Genomic DNA, 14,071 nt, shown 5'->3' with positions numbered 1-14,071 from the left:
CATACCCCAAATTTAGGATGTGGTGCAAACAGAGGTGAAGGGGTCAAGTAGGCATTCCCTTGCTGACTTCCTCCAGTCTCCTGGCCTTAAATAGCTTCTATTATACAGGGACCACTCCCAAACTTATCATTCAAGCTGGGCTTTGTCCAGAGCTCCAGACTCGTGTTTCCAGCGTCCTACTCAGTCTCTCCACGTGGACGTCTAATAGAAACCTCGATTTAACATGACCCAAACCTGATCTCCCCCATAAGCCTGTCCCTCTTTCAACCTCTCCAATTTCAGTGACTTGGGCCAAGAAACTTAGCCTTGATTTTTCTCTTTATCTCACCTCCCTCATCCCAACCCTCAGGAAATTCTGTAAGCTCAACCTTGAAGATGGAGCCCGAGTCTGTGTTCTTCTTCCCCACTCCACTGTTTGCAGCCCACTCCTGGCCACATCAGCTCTCACCTGGATTAGAGTAATCGCTTATTCATGGGTCTTGTTTCCACCCTTGCCCCTGAGTCTGTGCTCACTTTCACAGTGAGCACAGCTTTTCCAGGCATGTGGTGGGAGCGGGTGATGGTCCTCAAGCGGCACAGACCCACCGACCCACCAGCCTGGGATTTGCTGCTTCCCATCTGGGACCCTGTGGGGAAGCTGCTGAGTCGGTCTTCAGGGAAGGAAGTATGGATGAATCAAAGGGTCTTGATGGCCACACCTGCACTTGGGGACATATCTGATCCCCTCAGCCAATGTGGCCTGAAGTCCCAAAGTCTCCAGGTTGGAAGCAGGGTCAGAGGCCCCTGAACCAACTTCCTGCCCAGCACAGGGGTCCTCTCACAGCAGCCTGGAAGTGAACGTCCAGGCATGGCCCAGACACCTGCACTGCTGAGATCTCCCCTACCCCTGGCTGGTTCTGATAGCTCCCACCACCTTTCCGCACCTTGGTTCTACTGTACTCCATGGAATGTTCATGATTAAACATCAGTCCCCCTTCTCACCAGCACAGCCTCCACAGAGAGCTCCAAATTTCAGAATTAAAGCCACCAGCACCTGGTGGGTCATCGGTCCCACTTGACCCCTCCAGGGAGCCTCACCTTGCACGTCCCAGACCTGTTCTTAAAGACAGCCACAGCTGGGGATCCAGTGGTGGTCCTGTGCTCAGTCACCACTCCCTGTGTCAGGACACGGCAGGGTCCGGCCCCCGAGAGGAGGGAGAAGATGCTGCTCCCTGAGTCAAGGCTCCTGCCAGCCCCTCGGTTTGGAGCCTTCTTTCCTCTGTGGCTGTGCACCCTGTCTGTGTCCCCTTCCAGTTCCTTCTGCCTTCGTTAACCAGGGCTAGAGACTAAAGCAGGCAATTCAAGTCCTCCCTAGGCTGGTGAACTCACAGGTGCACCATCTCTGGGTGGACCTATACCACCTCTGGATGGTGTCTAAGATGAGAGGACTTTATCATCACAGTCCAATTCCCTCTGTACTGAGAGAACACAGCAAGGCAAGAGGAAATGACTTGCCCCAGGTCACAGAGCCAGGCAGAACCCCCTAAACCCCAACCTGTCCCTTCCCACAGGCCTTGGAACCCTGAGTCAGGTGCCTCCAGTACGAGCAGCCACCCACCAAAGCTCTCTCTTCTTCACTGACCATGCTTTGTGGGGAAGCCCAGACTCAACCAGACCCCCACTCCTCCTAAGCCCTTGAGGCTTATGACTCTCCAGCTGTGGAAATGGGACCAACGCCTTACTCACAGGTTTTAGAGGAGAATAAATGGGACCAGAGACGTGCCAGCAGCTAACAGCTCCTGGATGAGAACATACGTGGTATTGACAACCCCACATGGACAACAGTACCTAGGCCATGTCTAGTGACATCTCCACGGGCAAATGCAGCCAGCCTCCCTCCTCGCTCCCGAGGGAGCCATTCCACCCATGCTCTGCTTTCCTGACCACAGCTAGCAGGATGCTATTCATCCTTTGATAAGAAAACAAATCAGCTCTGTTCTAATTAGTCAAAGTGAGCAAGGGAGTGCAAGGTCCTGACCTGCCATCATCCCACACACCTCATGTCACAGCAGCTACAAGATCTCACCCCTGGATCACAACAATCCCATTGCTGATCACACAGGAATCAACTCTGAGGGTGGAGAGAAGGGCACCTCCTATGTGGAAGGCTTTGTGCCAGGTATTCTCTTTAGCCCCACAGCAGCCCTGGGTCCAGAATCTCCTGCCATCTTCGTCCCTGTCTCCTGCACTACTGTCATTAAGAGGGGACATTGTTAGAAGCGTTTAAGCAGGACTCCCAGCCCCCTAGCACCTGTCCTGCAGACGCCTGACAGAGGAAGATAAATATATTTATAATATGAAGCAAAGGGAATAACAAAGAGTGTATATAGTTGTCTATGACAAAGCTGACAAGCCAAAGCCAGCGGCTTTAATCAGTTCCCAGCTGAGCCCAGGAAATCTACAGGAGCACAGCTCTGACCTTTTGGGCCAATTTCTAAAGGGAAGGTTAAAGTTTTGCTGCAAAGTATTTTTTTTTAATTTTAAATGAAAGAGGGGTGTAAGGTTGAATATACGTGCCAACCTCTGAGGTGGTAATAGGAACACAGGCACAGGATTTTATTTTAAATTAATCCATGAATGCACCTCCTGCTGTTGCCCCTTGAAATGTTTTGTTCTCCTGGTGAGACATAGCTTTTCCCATTTGTCAGATGAAATGTTCACTTGCGTGAATGACTTGCAAATGGGCTGCAAATGTATGTGGCTGCAGATTCCCAGATTCATTTTTGATAATAAAAAAAATTGCTGGAAAAGGGACTAAATGTTTAAAATCATTTTCACCCCTCTAACCAGAAGCACTGCTGGGGACACCTGCAAATCCTGAGCTGGCATCACCCACAGGAATTCCTCTTCCTGTGTGCAGAGTGGACAGTCAGGAGCTTCATGTGGAGAGCTAATGCAATTTGGTTTAACAGTAGTCAACCATTTAAAAATTCTCCTATTCAAAAGGAAGGCTTCACCAGATCACAACCCCCTCTTCCCATCAGATGGAACCGTGTGGACTCAGCCTCAGCACAACTTCCTCAGAGGCTGCCTGCTCTGCCCCTTGGGCTGGGAACAGTGCTGGTGGTGCCAGGTCCCAGAAACACCTGCTTGCCTTAGGCACAGACAGCCCTGTGCACCCCTCTGGGGTCCCAAACCTGGCTGCACATCAGAATCATCTGGGGTTGCATGGAGGATCCAGGGTTCCTGGGCCCCCACTCAGCCCCACTGATGGGAATCTCCAAGCATGGGGCTCAGGAAGCAGGATTTTTGAAAGCTTCTCCAGAATCCTAATGAGTAGTCAGGCTAGGGAAGCATAGGCTTCAACAGCCCTGAGACGGTAAATGGCAGAAAAATCACTGGCTCTCAAATATCTCCTTCACCTTTGGGTACCTGAAACCTCCCCCTTCCAAGGCCTGTTTCCATAGCATCCACATGAACCCACATTTTAAAACAGGCCAGACGACCAGCATCCAGTCTCCGCTTAATATCTCAAAGTCCTCCACGCAGTAGCTTCCAAACTCTGTGTCTTTAGACAGGCTGAAATTGCACCTCTTTTAAAATGTTCTTACTCTTAAAGGGACAACATTTTAAACTGTTGTTTACACCTTTGTCTCAATGAGGTTCTAATTTTTGCTTTGAGAGTTGATCTTCCTCTAGACCTTCCACGTGCCTGAACTTAGCTTGAGTAATAATGATTCTAAGTCTGTCAGGTTTACAGGATGTTTTCACAACCATGATCTCATTTGATTTCAAACAATTGTCTCACAGTTGTTGCTGCCTCCACTTTCTAGATGAGAAAACTGAGGCTCAGGGAGTTTAAGAAATTTGCTTGAAGTCCATGCAATAGAACTCAGGCTGCGGGGGCCGGTGGCTCAGGGCTCTTTCCACAGCAAGGAGCGTTTCTCCCCTGAGGCATGAACCCGCCCTACTATATACCCCAGCCCAGTGGCTGCAGAGCTCTGCTTGAACATCTCCAGTGACGAGGAGCTCACCACTTCCTATTCTCAGGTAGTGGGAGACTGTGTTATACAGGCAGGGAGCTCAGGACAGCATGAGCTCTGAGGAGGTGGGGATGGAGGCATTGGGGGCTGGTGAATTAGTGACTCATACAATGCCCAGAGGGCCTTGTCTTCCACTTGATGGCCAGCGTCCGGCTGTGGTGGCACCCACTGTGCCCATCTTGAAATATTTTCCTTCCCATCCTCTACTGCAGACCTGTACACAGGAGCCACAGAGGCCAGGGAAAGACCAAGACTCTCCAGAAATGAATGACCCATTCCTAGTCCTGGGGTCTGGGGCTGTTTAAGATGCTTGGAATCCAACGTTTTACACATTGGAGAGGAAATCCTTTGAGGTTTCTCAGCACCCTGACTTGATCCACAATAGTGGTCACTCTAAGCACACCCTCTGCACAACCCAGACCATCATTCTCGGCCACAGAAGGACACTTAGTGACCTCACAGTGTGTGGGAGGATGGGAAAGGCAAGATTCAGGCATGAGCATTGGTGCTAGAGGGGCCATGATGGCACTTACTCCAGACCAGGAAGATAGACCTGGGGCCTGGAGACATGGTCTTGGCGCAGTGGTACCTTCTGGGGACCTTTTGGGGAAGGGGGATGCTGAGGAGCTGGGAGAGAGCCCTGGTGGGAAGGATGGCCATGGCCTCACATCTGGGCTGGATTCTCAAAGGGTTAATTGAGGAAGGCCAGTGAGGCCCTAGAAGAGGGTACAGCAGTCACCACAACCCACATGAGCTCTCTGTGGACAAGGCGAGTTGGAGTAACCATGATTCTTCTAGATTAGGAAAATGCAGGAAACAGCATAAGAGATCTTCTGAAAGGTTTTGATATCTCTTATGATGTGGTCATTCCCGCTCCCCATTTTTCTTTGCTAATGGAACTCCAATTTGTCCATGTGATAGATGGAGACCCTTTCACCCCAGGAGCCAGCACCAGCCCCAAAGGCTGAGTTAAGATTGGAGAGCTCATCCTCCTTGGGTAGCCATGGTGTAAGGATGGGCACATGCCCCTGTTCTGGGAGGGAGAAGTAGGCTAGAAAGGGCTTTGTTTCCTAAACAAAAGGACAAAGCCTCCCGAGGAAAGGCCCTCTCTCTCTCTCTCACCACTTTCTGCCTAGAACGTGGATGTGATACCTGAGGGGGCAGCAGCCACCTTGTGATCACGAGGTAACAAGCCAACATGCGAAGGACTGGAGAGTCAAAGGAGATAAAAGGTCTAGTTCCCCAGTGACACCGTGGAACCACTTCACCAGCATCAGACACTCAACCTCCAGATATCTTGTCATGTGAGAAATAAATACTCCTATTTGTTTAAAATGCTCTAGTTGGTGGGTTTTACTTTTCCTGACTTGTGGCTGAACTCTGTGCTGATATCATATCCATGAGGGTAAGGTAGAGTATAATTTCTAATGTCATTCATTCATGCATTCAATAAGCATTTATTGAGTGCCTACTATATGCCAGGCACTGTTCTAGGCCCTAAGGGGACACACACACACACACACACACACACACACACAAACACCCTTGCCCTAGGAATTTATTCCTGCCCTTCTGCTCTATTCTACTAGGGAGCAAGAGGTGATTAAGAACATAAATAAGTAAATGATGTATCTTTTATGTGGTGATAAGTGCTAAGGTGAAAAATAAAGCTGGGAAGGGAATCCAGTATGCCAGAGCTAGAAGCAGGATGGCAGCTTAAACAGAGTGGCCTGGAGGACCTTGCTGAGAAGCTGAAATCTGAGGCCAAGTAGGTGAGGGAGAAGCCACGCAGGGATCAGGGGAGGAGTGCCCAGGTGCAGGGAAGAGAAGTCTAGGTGTGCCCACGAGGACAGCAAAGCCACCCTGGAGGCAGGCCCGTGGCTCGTGACATGAGGTCACAGTCCTAGCCCTCAGCCCTAGGTTCTTCAACTTTTTCTCAAAGACTGGGACAAACACCTAAAGTATAAGCTCACAAGATCCTTGAATACGTGAAGTCAGATGGGATCAGATGAGGATCTCAGAAAATCTTGACAGGCAGGAGCAATGTACTGAGTGGGAGGAGGTGAAACATAATAGCGATAAATGTAAGGGGCTGTGCTTCTCATCCAAGGGATCAACAGCACAGCAAAGACAGGCAGCCACACAGGTGAAGAAAGAAGCTCAGGAGTGCTCTCTGGCAGGAAACCAGCAGAAGGATGTGTTCACTTGAGAAGCTGGTCACATAATCTCCACTTTTTTTTTAGACAGGGTCTTGCTCTGTCACCCAGGCTGGAGTGCAGTGCTGTGATCTCAGCTCACTGCAGCCTCAACCTCCCAGGATCAAGAGATCCTCCCACCTCAGCCCCTTAAGTGGCTGGGACTACAGGCGTGTACCACCATGCCTGGCTAAATTTTATTTTTGTATTTTTTGTGGAGACGGGGTTTCACCGTGTTGTCCAGGCTGGTCTCAAACTCCTGAGCTCAGGCAATCTGCCCTCCTTGGCCTCCCAAAGTGCTGGGATTATAGTCATGAGCCACTGGGCCCACCCACCACCGACTTCTTAATGAATATGATTTACGTGAGGATGAGCACTCAGAGGGACAAACACTCATTCTTGTGCTTCTAGGCACTCAGTGAGCACCTACTATGTGCCAACCATGGTTCTGGGAAAACAGAAGTGCCCTCACGGAGCAGCAAGCCAGCAGTTACACCACCAGTGGCTTTCAAGTCTTTGAAAACAACCCACAATAAAAAGTATGCTTTGCCTCATGACCCACTACCCACAAATACATGTGTGCATATACACGCGGAACTGAAACAAAAGCTCCACAAAGCAATATTTACCTCTACTACAGAGGAGCCAATCTAATATTTTCTATTTTTCTGAGATGAGTTGAGGCCCACGGAATTGATCCTATGACACACTTGCTGCCAGCGACATGAAAAACACTGAACCATGTGTGATAAGTGCCACCATATGGGACAAACAAGTGCTGGGGAGCAAAGACGGGATCAGGGCCAACCACCCTGAGAAGTAAGGTTCAGGCTGAGCCCAGAAGAGGGGCTTGGGGACAACCAGGCAGTTTTTAAAAAGAGAGTGGCCTGATGGCAGTGATGGTCATGAAACAACGTGAATGTGCTCACTGCCACCAAACTGTACACTTAAAAATGGCTCCAGTGTTAAATTTTATGTGATATATATTTTGCCACAATATAAACATTATTTTGACTTGTAGAAAGAGAGAGAATGGCCCACAATTTAAATGCTTTTAAATAGGGTAGTGTTCTGTTGCTTTAGGAATATTATGCAGCACTGTAAAATAAGAAACTTCCCACAACAAAAACGACGTTATGCCAAGCACAAGATGCTAGAGACAAAATAGTGCTTACTGTATGATTCCATTGGGAGAAGTTCAAGAACAGGCAAAAGTAATCTACGGTGATAGGAAAAAAAAAAAAAAAAAAAAAAAAACCAATAGTTACCTCTGGGAGGGGAGAGGGCATTGATGCCAAAGGCACGAAGTAGCCTTCCAGGATGATAAAAATGTCCTGTATCTTGGTCTGGGTGGGGCCACACAGGCGTATCCATCTGTAAAGATTCCTCGAGCTGTAGACTTAAGACTTGTGTACTTTACTGCTTATCAGTTGTACCTCAACAGGAAAGGAAAAGTGAGAAAATATTTTTTCGAGGAAAAGAAATGAGAGAAAAAAAAGAAATCTAATTGAATTTCTTCTCAGGTGGAGGTTAAGTTCAAAAGTCATCTCGAAAGGGTAACATTGCATATAGTCAAAATCACCCTGGCAAATCTCCTAAATCACCCACAGAGATTTGTATATGTAGGTATATTCGATCCTGCAACATACTGCTCATATACCCTGAAGTTTGAAAGCCACCAGATTCAACCGAAGCCTAGAACAAAGAGAACATGGAGACCTAGATGCTGAGGCCTGCAACCCCCAACGTCTACAGTTACCACCACACCCATGTTGGGAAACAGAGGGCAGTGGGGGAATCTGGAGCTCCTCTCCACCCATCCAGGCTCGCTCCATCCTGCTTTAATATTCAGCCACCACAATATGTTTTGTTCTATAGAATTGATTTGTGAGAATTAAATGAGCTGGGTTCTGAAGCTAGCAGAGAAGTTGCACATAACCATTACTCTATCTTTAGGCTCCTTCTATTTGGCTCCAAGGAGAATAAATAAGATGGAAACCCTAGGAAGGCCGATTTCAGCTTGGGAGAAGAAAGGGCTTGTGAACTGAAGTGGACGAGCGCTCCAGCGATGGACTGGGCAGGCAGATAGTGAGTTCTCCATCAGCAGAGGGAAGGCACAGGCTGAAAATCTGTCGTACCAGGTGACCTTTATAGGCCCTTTCCTGCCTGGAAGTTCTGAGCTGGCCAACTGTCCTGGCTCCCCATCCTGGGCATGTCCCCTCAGCTCACAGCTGCCTTGACAATGAGATGTGGAGATGGCTAGAGGAACCTGCCAGAAACTCCAGGTGGCTGTCCTAATAGAGGATTGTTCTGCCACCCCTGAGGATTTACAGCCTCCCTCCTGAGTTATGGGAAGGCGGGCGGAGCCTATAAAAAGGATCCGTCCTGGCTGTGCAGTGCACGGGGCATCAATCAGTGACAGCCTGGCCACTGGAGCAGAGTGAAGATCAGTCCGCTGGGCCTCACCTATAAATCCTCCCCACACGCACAGGAGGCACAGATGCGTCATATTCGAGAAGAGCTTGTGCCATCGTTTTAATTCCAGCGATGTGGGTGGAGGGCAAGAGAGAATAAGGAAGAAGCAGACCTAAATGTAGCTGTCCTCTGAACTCACCTCTCACCCAGGCTGCCAAACCTCCCTCCCTCCAGTCCCATCCCTAAGCAAACGGTGTTGAGTGGGCAGGTGAGAAAAGCTTGTCTACCTGGGGGCAGGGTTGTTGGATTTGCAGGGGTGGGGTGGGGTGGGGGTCCAGTGTGGCCTGAACAAAGCTAAACCAGAGGTGGAGCCATCACACCTGTTTCTGGAGGCTGGAAGTGCACCCCCTTCCTCCATCTTCTATTAGTGGCAGGGAGGTCTGATGGCAGAAGTTCAGTGGATGGACAGAGAAGGGCCAGGCTGCCCTGGACTCAGAATTGTTGCACTGCACAGCTCGGAGTGATTTTCACCTCATCACTGTGCCAACGGAGTTGTGCAGTACACAGCCTGGATCGCTGCACGTGAGGGGCCTGCTGGATCTACATCACAGGTCTTTCTTCTTGAGAATAGGGTAGTGGAGAGAATATTAAACCAAGAGTTCGGAGACCTGGGCCCAAGTTCTAGCTTCATCCCTGACTTGCCATGGACCCTGGGCAAGTGCATTACTTCTCTGAGCTTTATTTTCCTCACCTGTAAAATGGGGACAATAATCCTGTCCCACTGGACCTTTCTCACCAGGTCTGGCATGTCTCCTGTGGGCCTCGTGGAGTTTTGGACAGAGGACAGCTTCTTCTGCACATGACCCCTCCAGGATCCACTCAGACCCCAATCCCAGTTCTTGGCCAGCCTTTAAAAATTACCATGCTACCTTTCTGGAGGCCACTCCCTTCTGGGACAGAACCTACGAGAGCTGACAGGATTTATAGCCATGCATAAGGTGCCCCATAATTTCTGAACTGAAAAGCAGTACATTTGTCTGACAACCAGAGAACATTTGAAATTGGAACTGTCCCAGAAACCCAGGGCCATCTGTTTGCCAGTTCCAGGCAGGTGACTGCAGCTACTAACAGCTGTCCCCACCAGGGAGGGGGCTCAGGGGCAGGAGGTGCAACTGTGCACAGGCAAACTTCAGTGGCAGGACTGCCGGTAACTGGCTGGGAGACTCCTGGACAGCAGGTTGCCCTCTCTGAGCATAGCCGGGCTCATCTCTCAAACTAGGGCAACCCCTATGACCAACCCCTCACAGCACGTTAGAAACAGTATTTTCCAAAAGCTCACAATTTTTCAGGAATCTGGGCTTAGCTGCTGAGGGAAATAAACCAGAAGTGAGGTGGGGCGGCACAGGCGCCTGGACTCGGCATCTGGCAGGCACAGGTTTGAATCCTGCTTCCACCACCCCAAAATCCCATGACCCTGGGCAAACTATAAACCTCCCCAAGCATCAGGTCTATCATCTGGGAAATGGAGGTGAAGCCACAAACTCGCAGAGTTGGTGCAGAGTGGAGAGAGTACACGTGAAGTCCCTGATATACGGCAGGTGTCCACAGGGCAGCTGACCTTGTCAAAAAGCTTCAGACCATTTTACTCAGGAGAGTAGGGGCCCTGGGGAACTAGTCACCACTACCAGCACAGAAGAGAGAAAGGAACATCTTTTTTAAAAACTCTCTCGGTCCTTCTCTTTCTCCCTTCCTCTCTCATTACCTCTGCCCTGCCCCAGCTCTCGCCCGGTGTCTTCTGGCCCCTCCTGATCCCTGGGGAGCCCCTCTTGGGCCTCGCTTCCCTCTGCCCTCTCAGTCTCTTCTTCTCTCCTCTATTTCCTATCTTTTTTCCTCTCCCACATTTCTCCTGTCTCCCAGGCAGGTGGGGGACTTGTAAGGAAAAGGCAGGAAGAATGGCTCCAAGCTCCCTTCAGAGGCCCCCATGACAGGAAAGGAAGTGAAGACCAAAGGCAGGGTCTCCCTCCGTCCCCTCTCCCAGTCCTGCCAGGCCAGAGACACCTTGCCCAGGCTCGGCTCCGCTCAGGAACGGAAGTGGACTCCTGCACCCAGGACAGACCGTGCCCACAGCAAAACTGCTCCAGGTGCCAGGTAGCCCCGCCGGGCAGGGTGGCTGAGCTCTGAAGAGCAGGAGGAGGAAGTCACAAAGCCCTTCCAGCTGTACACATATCCCCCACTCCCTGGGTGATCTCATCCATCCCTGGGCTTTAAATGTCATCAGACAGTGCTCAAAGTTACATCAGCAGGGCCCTCGCCCCAAGCTCCAGATCCATATCGCCAACTGCCTACTTGACATCTTCCCTGGGACGGCTGGTAGGCTTCTCAAACTAAACAGGAACAAAACGGAACTCTGTGCCCCCTTGCTCTCCCCACCCAGGGTTTGCCACCGTGGGGAGCTCACCACCATTCATAATGATGCTGGAGTCACACTGATTCCTCTCTCTTTCCCACATCCCCACATCCAGTCCATCAGCAAATCCCGCTGGCTCTGCCTCCAACATGCGTCCAGAATCCCATCGCTGCTCAGACCCGGATCCATGCACCAGCATCTGTCATCCCAGGAGCACCCCCACTGGCCTCCTGCTTCCCCTCTTCCAGTCTACCCTCTACTCAGCAGCCAGGGAGAGCTTTAAAAATATAAATCAGATCACACTGCTCCACTGCTTAATATCTCCCAGTGTCTTCCATTCACAACCGGGATAAACCCAAACTCCTCATTAGGCCCAAACGCCCTTCATGATCTGGTTCGTGTCCTCCCTGGCTGCATCTCCTTGTTCCCTTTGCTCCAGCCTGATGGTCCTCCTGTCTGTTCCTCCAGCAAGCTCGTTCCCAGCTCATGGCCTCTGATGTACTTCCTTTCTGCTTGGAAAACTCTCTTCCCAGATCTGCCTCTGGCTGGCTCCTCCTTGTCATTCAAGTCATCATCTCTGAAATGCTCTCTCTGACCCTGTCTACACTCACTTTGGCATCCCAGGCCCTGGCATGCCACCGGGCACACAGCAATCCTGGATAAATAAATATCTTCTAAATAAAAGTACAAGTGAATAAAGGTTTCGATTCTTACAGCTACAGGGTGGAGAACACAGCAGACTCAGGCCAAACTGCCCCTCAGGATGTGCCTTTCAGGTTCCCTGCTCCTATCCTTCCTCCGCTGGACACATTCAGCTTGGTCATGGCCCTTGAGGTCACAGTTGATGCAGAGTTCCAAGGGGCATCCTCTCTCCTCTCCTGAACACTGACTTACAGCCCTGCCTTTCATAGCCACATGGCTCCAGTGGGCAGAGCCACCATGGAGCTGGGCATCTTGATAAAGGCAAACAGCCCCAGGGTGATGGACCATGGCTCCCACCCTGGGGGTAAAGAAAGAAAAGTGCCCAAGCCCAGGGCCAGCCAGGGCAGAAGAGGTTGTGCCCCAATACAACCCAGAGGGAGACTCCATCCTACTCTCATGAGGTTTCAGAAACCCTTGGTCCACATGCCCTTCTGCTGCTTCATTTTTACACAGCTAAAGAAGGCCCATGGATGGCTGGGCATGGTGGCTCACACCTGTAATCCCAGCACTTTGGGAGACTGAGGCGGGCGGGTCACCTGAGGTTAGGAGTTTGAGACCAGCCTGATCAACACGGAGAAACTCCGTCTCTACTAAAAATACAAAAACAATTAGCCGGGCATGGTGGCGCTGGCCTGTAATCCCAGCTACTGGGGAGGCTGAGGCAGCAGAATCGCTTGAACCTGGGAGGCAGAGATTGCAGTGAGCCGAGATTGCGCCATTGCACTCCAGCCTGGGCAATGAGAGCGAAACTCCGTCTCAAACAAACAAACAAAACAAACAAACAAACAAAAAAGAAGGCCCATGGGTAGAGAGAAGAAATGTGAAATCTGTCTGAGGTTACATAGCTAGGAACTGGAGCTGAAATCTCCATCTACAGCCCTAACTTCCGGGCAGGTCAAACTGCACTGATGTGCTCAAAACATGGGTAAGTTTTAACCACGCTGGTGCCTCTCAGACTTTGTGAGGCCGGGGGAAGTGGCAGCAGCTCTGATGAGGCCATCACTGGCCTAGCCTCAGGGGATGTAGCCTTTTCCCCCGAACCCCTGCTGGGCAGGCAGCATTCTGCAACAGCCTCCAAAATGGGCCTCCTGCATTCCCCTAGGCCAGGCTCCTCCCAGCAGCCAGAGGGAGCTTCAGAAAACCCACATCTGATCCTATCAATCCTTGCTTATACGCTCTTCCTCCTATCAAACCAAAATGCTCACAGGTGCATTCCAGGCCTGCCAGCTCCTACCTGATGGAGCCACCTCACCTCCAGCTCATCTTCCCCTTGCTCACCACATTCCAGCCACTGTGGCCTTCTCAGCCTTCAACTCCCCATGTGGCCTTTGCACATGCAGTTCCCTCTGCCCGGAATGTTTTTCCCTTAACTCCCTTGCCTTGGTAACCACTGCGTCTCCTTCAGACTGCATCAAATGGTTATTCCTCTGATGCCCTCCAGCCCCTGCCCAACTATCAGGCCTGCCCGCTGGACACTGTGTGACCCTCTCCTCTGCAGAACACCCACAGTCGTGTGTGGTTGTGAGATCAGTGATGATCCGCTCCCGCACCATCCAGCATGGTGGCCACTGGCCACATATGGTTACTGAACACTTGATGTAAATGTAAGTTACTGAGCACTTACAGCTCAGTGTCTTGCAGATGGGGCAGATGGAGAACACCTGGGGAGGGAAGCCACCAGTCCAAACTGAGATGTGCTGTTTCAAATATCTCCTTAATTTCATATATAGGCCACATGTTGAAGTAATAATCTGATACTATTTTGGATATAACCGGTTAAAGAAGATACATTATTAAAACAAGGCTGGGTTCGGTGGCTCATGCCTGCAATCCCAGCACTTTGGGAGGCCCAGGTGGGCGGATCACCTGAGGCCAGGAGTTCAACATGGTGACCTGAGATCAGCCTGGCCAACATGGTGAAATCTCGTCTCTACTAAAAGTACAAAATTTAGCCGGGTGTAGTGGCGCATGCCTGTAATCCCAGCTACTTGGGAGGCTGAGGCAGGAGAATCGCTTGAACCCGGGAGGTGGAGGTTGCAGTGAGCCAGGATCGTGCCATTGCACTCCAGCCTGGGTGACAGAGTGAGACTCCAACTCAAAAAATAAAATAAAATAAAATAAAAGTCACCTGATTCTTTTTACTCTTTTAAACTGGCTGCTGGAAGATTTAAAATTCCACATACGCTCGCATGTGGGGCTAGCACTTTATTTCTGTTAGACTGCGCTATCTGGTCGATGCTGCCTCCATCACCCCAGGCCTCTTCTGTTCAGCACCATGTGGTCTCACGGAGGTGCACAGACTGCAGCGTCCTGCCTGATGCAGCCACTCA

The 14,071-nt window shown here is 50.5% G+C and overlaps 1 protein-coding gene across 31 annotated transcripts in view; it reads right to left on the bottom strand.

Moving 5' to 3' along the window:
• MEGF11 (multiple EGF like domains 11) overlaps positions 1-14,071 on the bottom strand; it is a 381,686-nt gene that overhangs the window by 282,499 nt on the left and 85,116 nt on the right. For 22 of the 31 annotated variants that reach the window (XR_008657670.2, XR_008657671.2, XM_055278039.2 and 19 more), the window contains exon 2: positions 7,486-7,653. The exons of the other annotated variants lie outside the window; for them this stretch is intronic. Coding sequence is in view for 20 of the 22 variants with exons in the window: in XM_055278039.2 (XP_055134014.2) it covers positions 7,486-7,591 (106 nt within the window). In the remaining 2 variants the exon portion in view is untranslated. The remainder of the gene's footprint in view (positions 1-7,485; positions 7,654-14,071) is intronic. 31 annotated transcript variants of the gene reach the window in all.

Source organism: Symphalangus syndactylus, chromosome 5 (assembly GCF_028878055.3).
Source record: "Symphalangus syndactylus isolate Jambi chromosome 5, NHGRI_mSymSyn1-v2.1_pri, whole genome shotgun sequence".
In the NCBI taxonomy this organism is placed as follows: domain Eukaryota; kingdom Metazoa; phylum Chordata; class Mammalia; order Primates; family Hylobatidae; genus Symphalangus; species Symphalangus syndactylus.
This window is presented reverse-complemented; position numbering and strand designations above follow the sequence as displayed.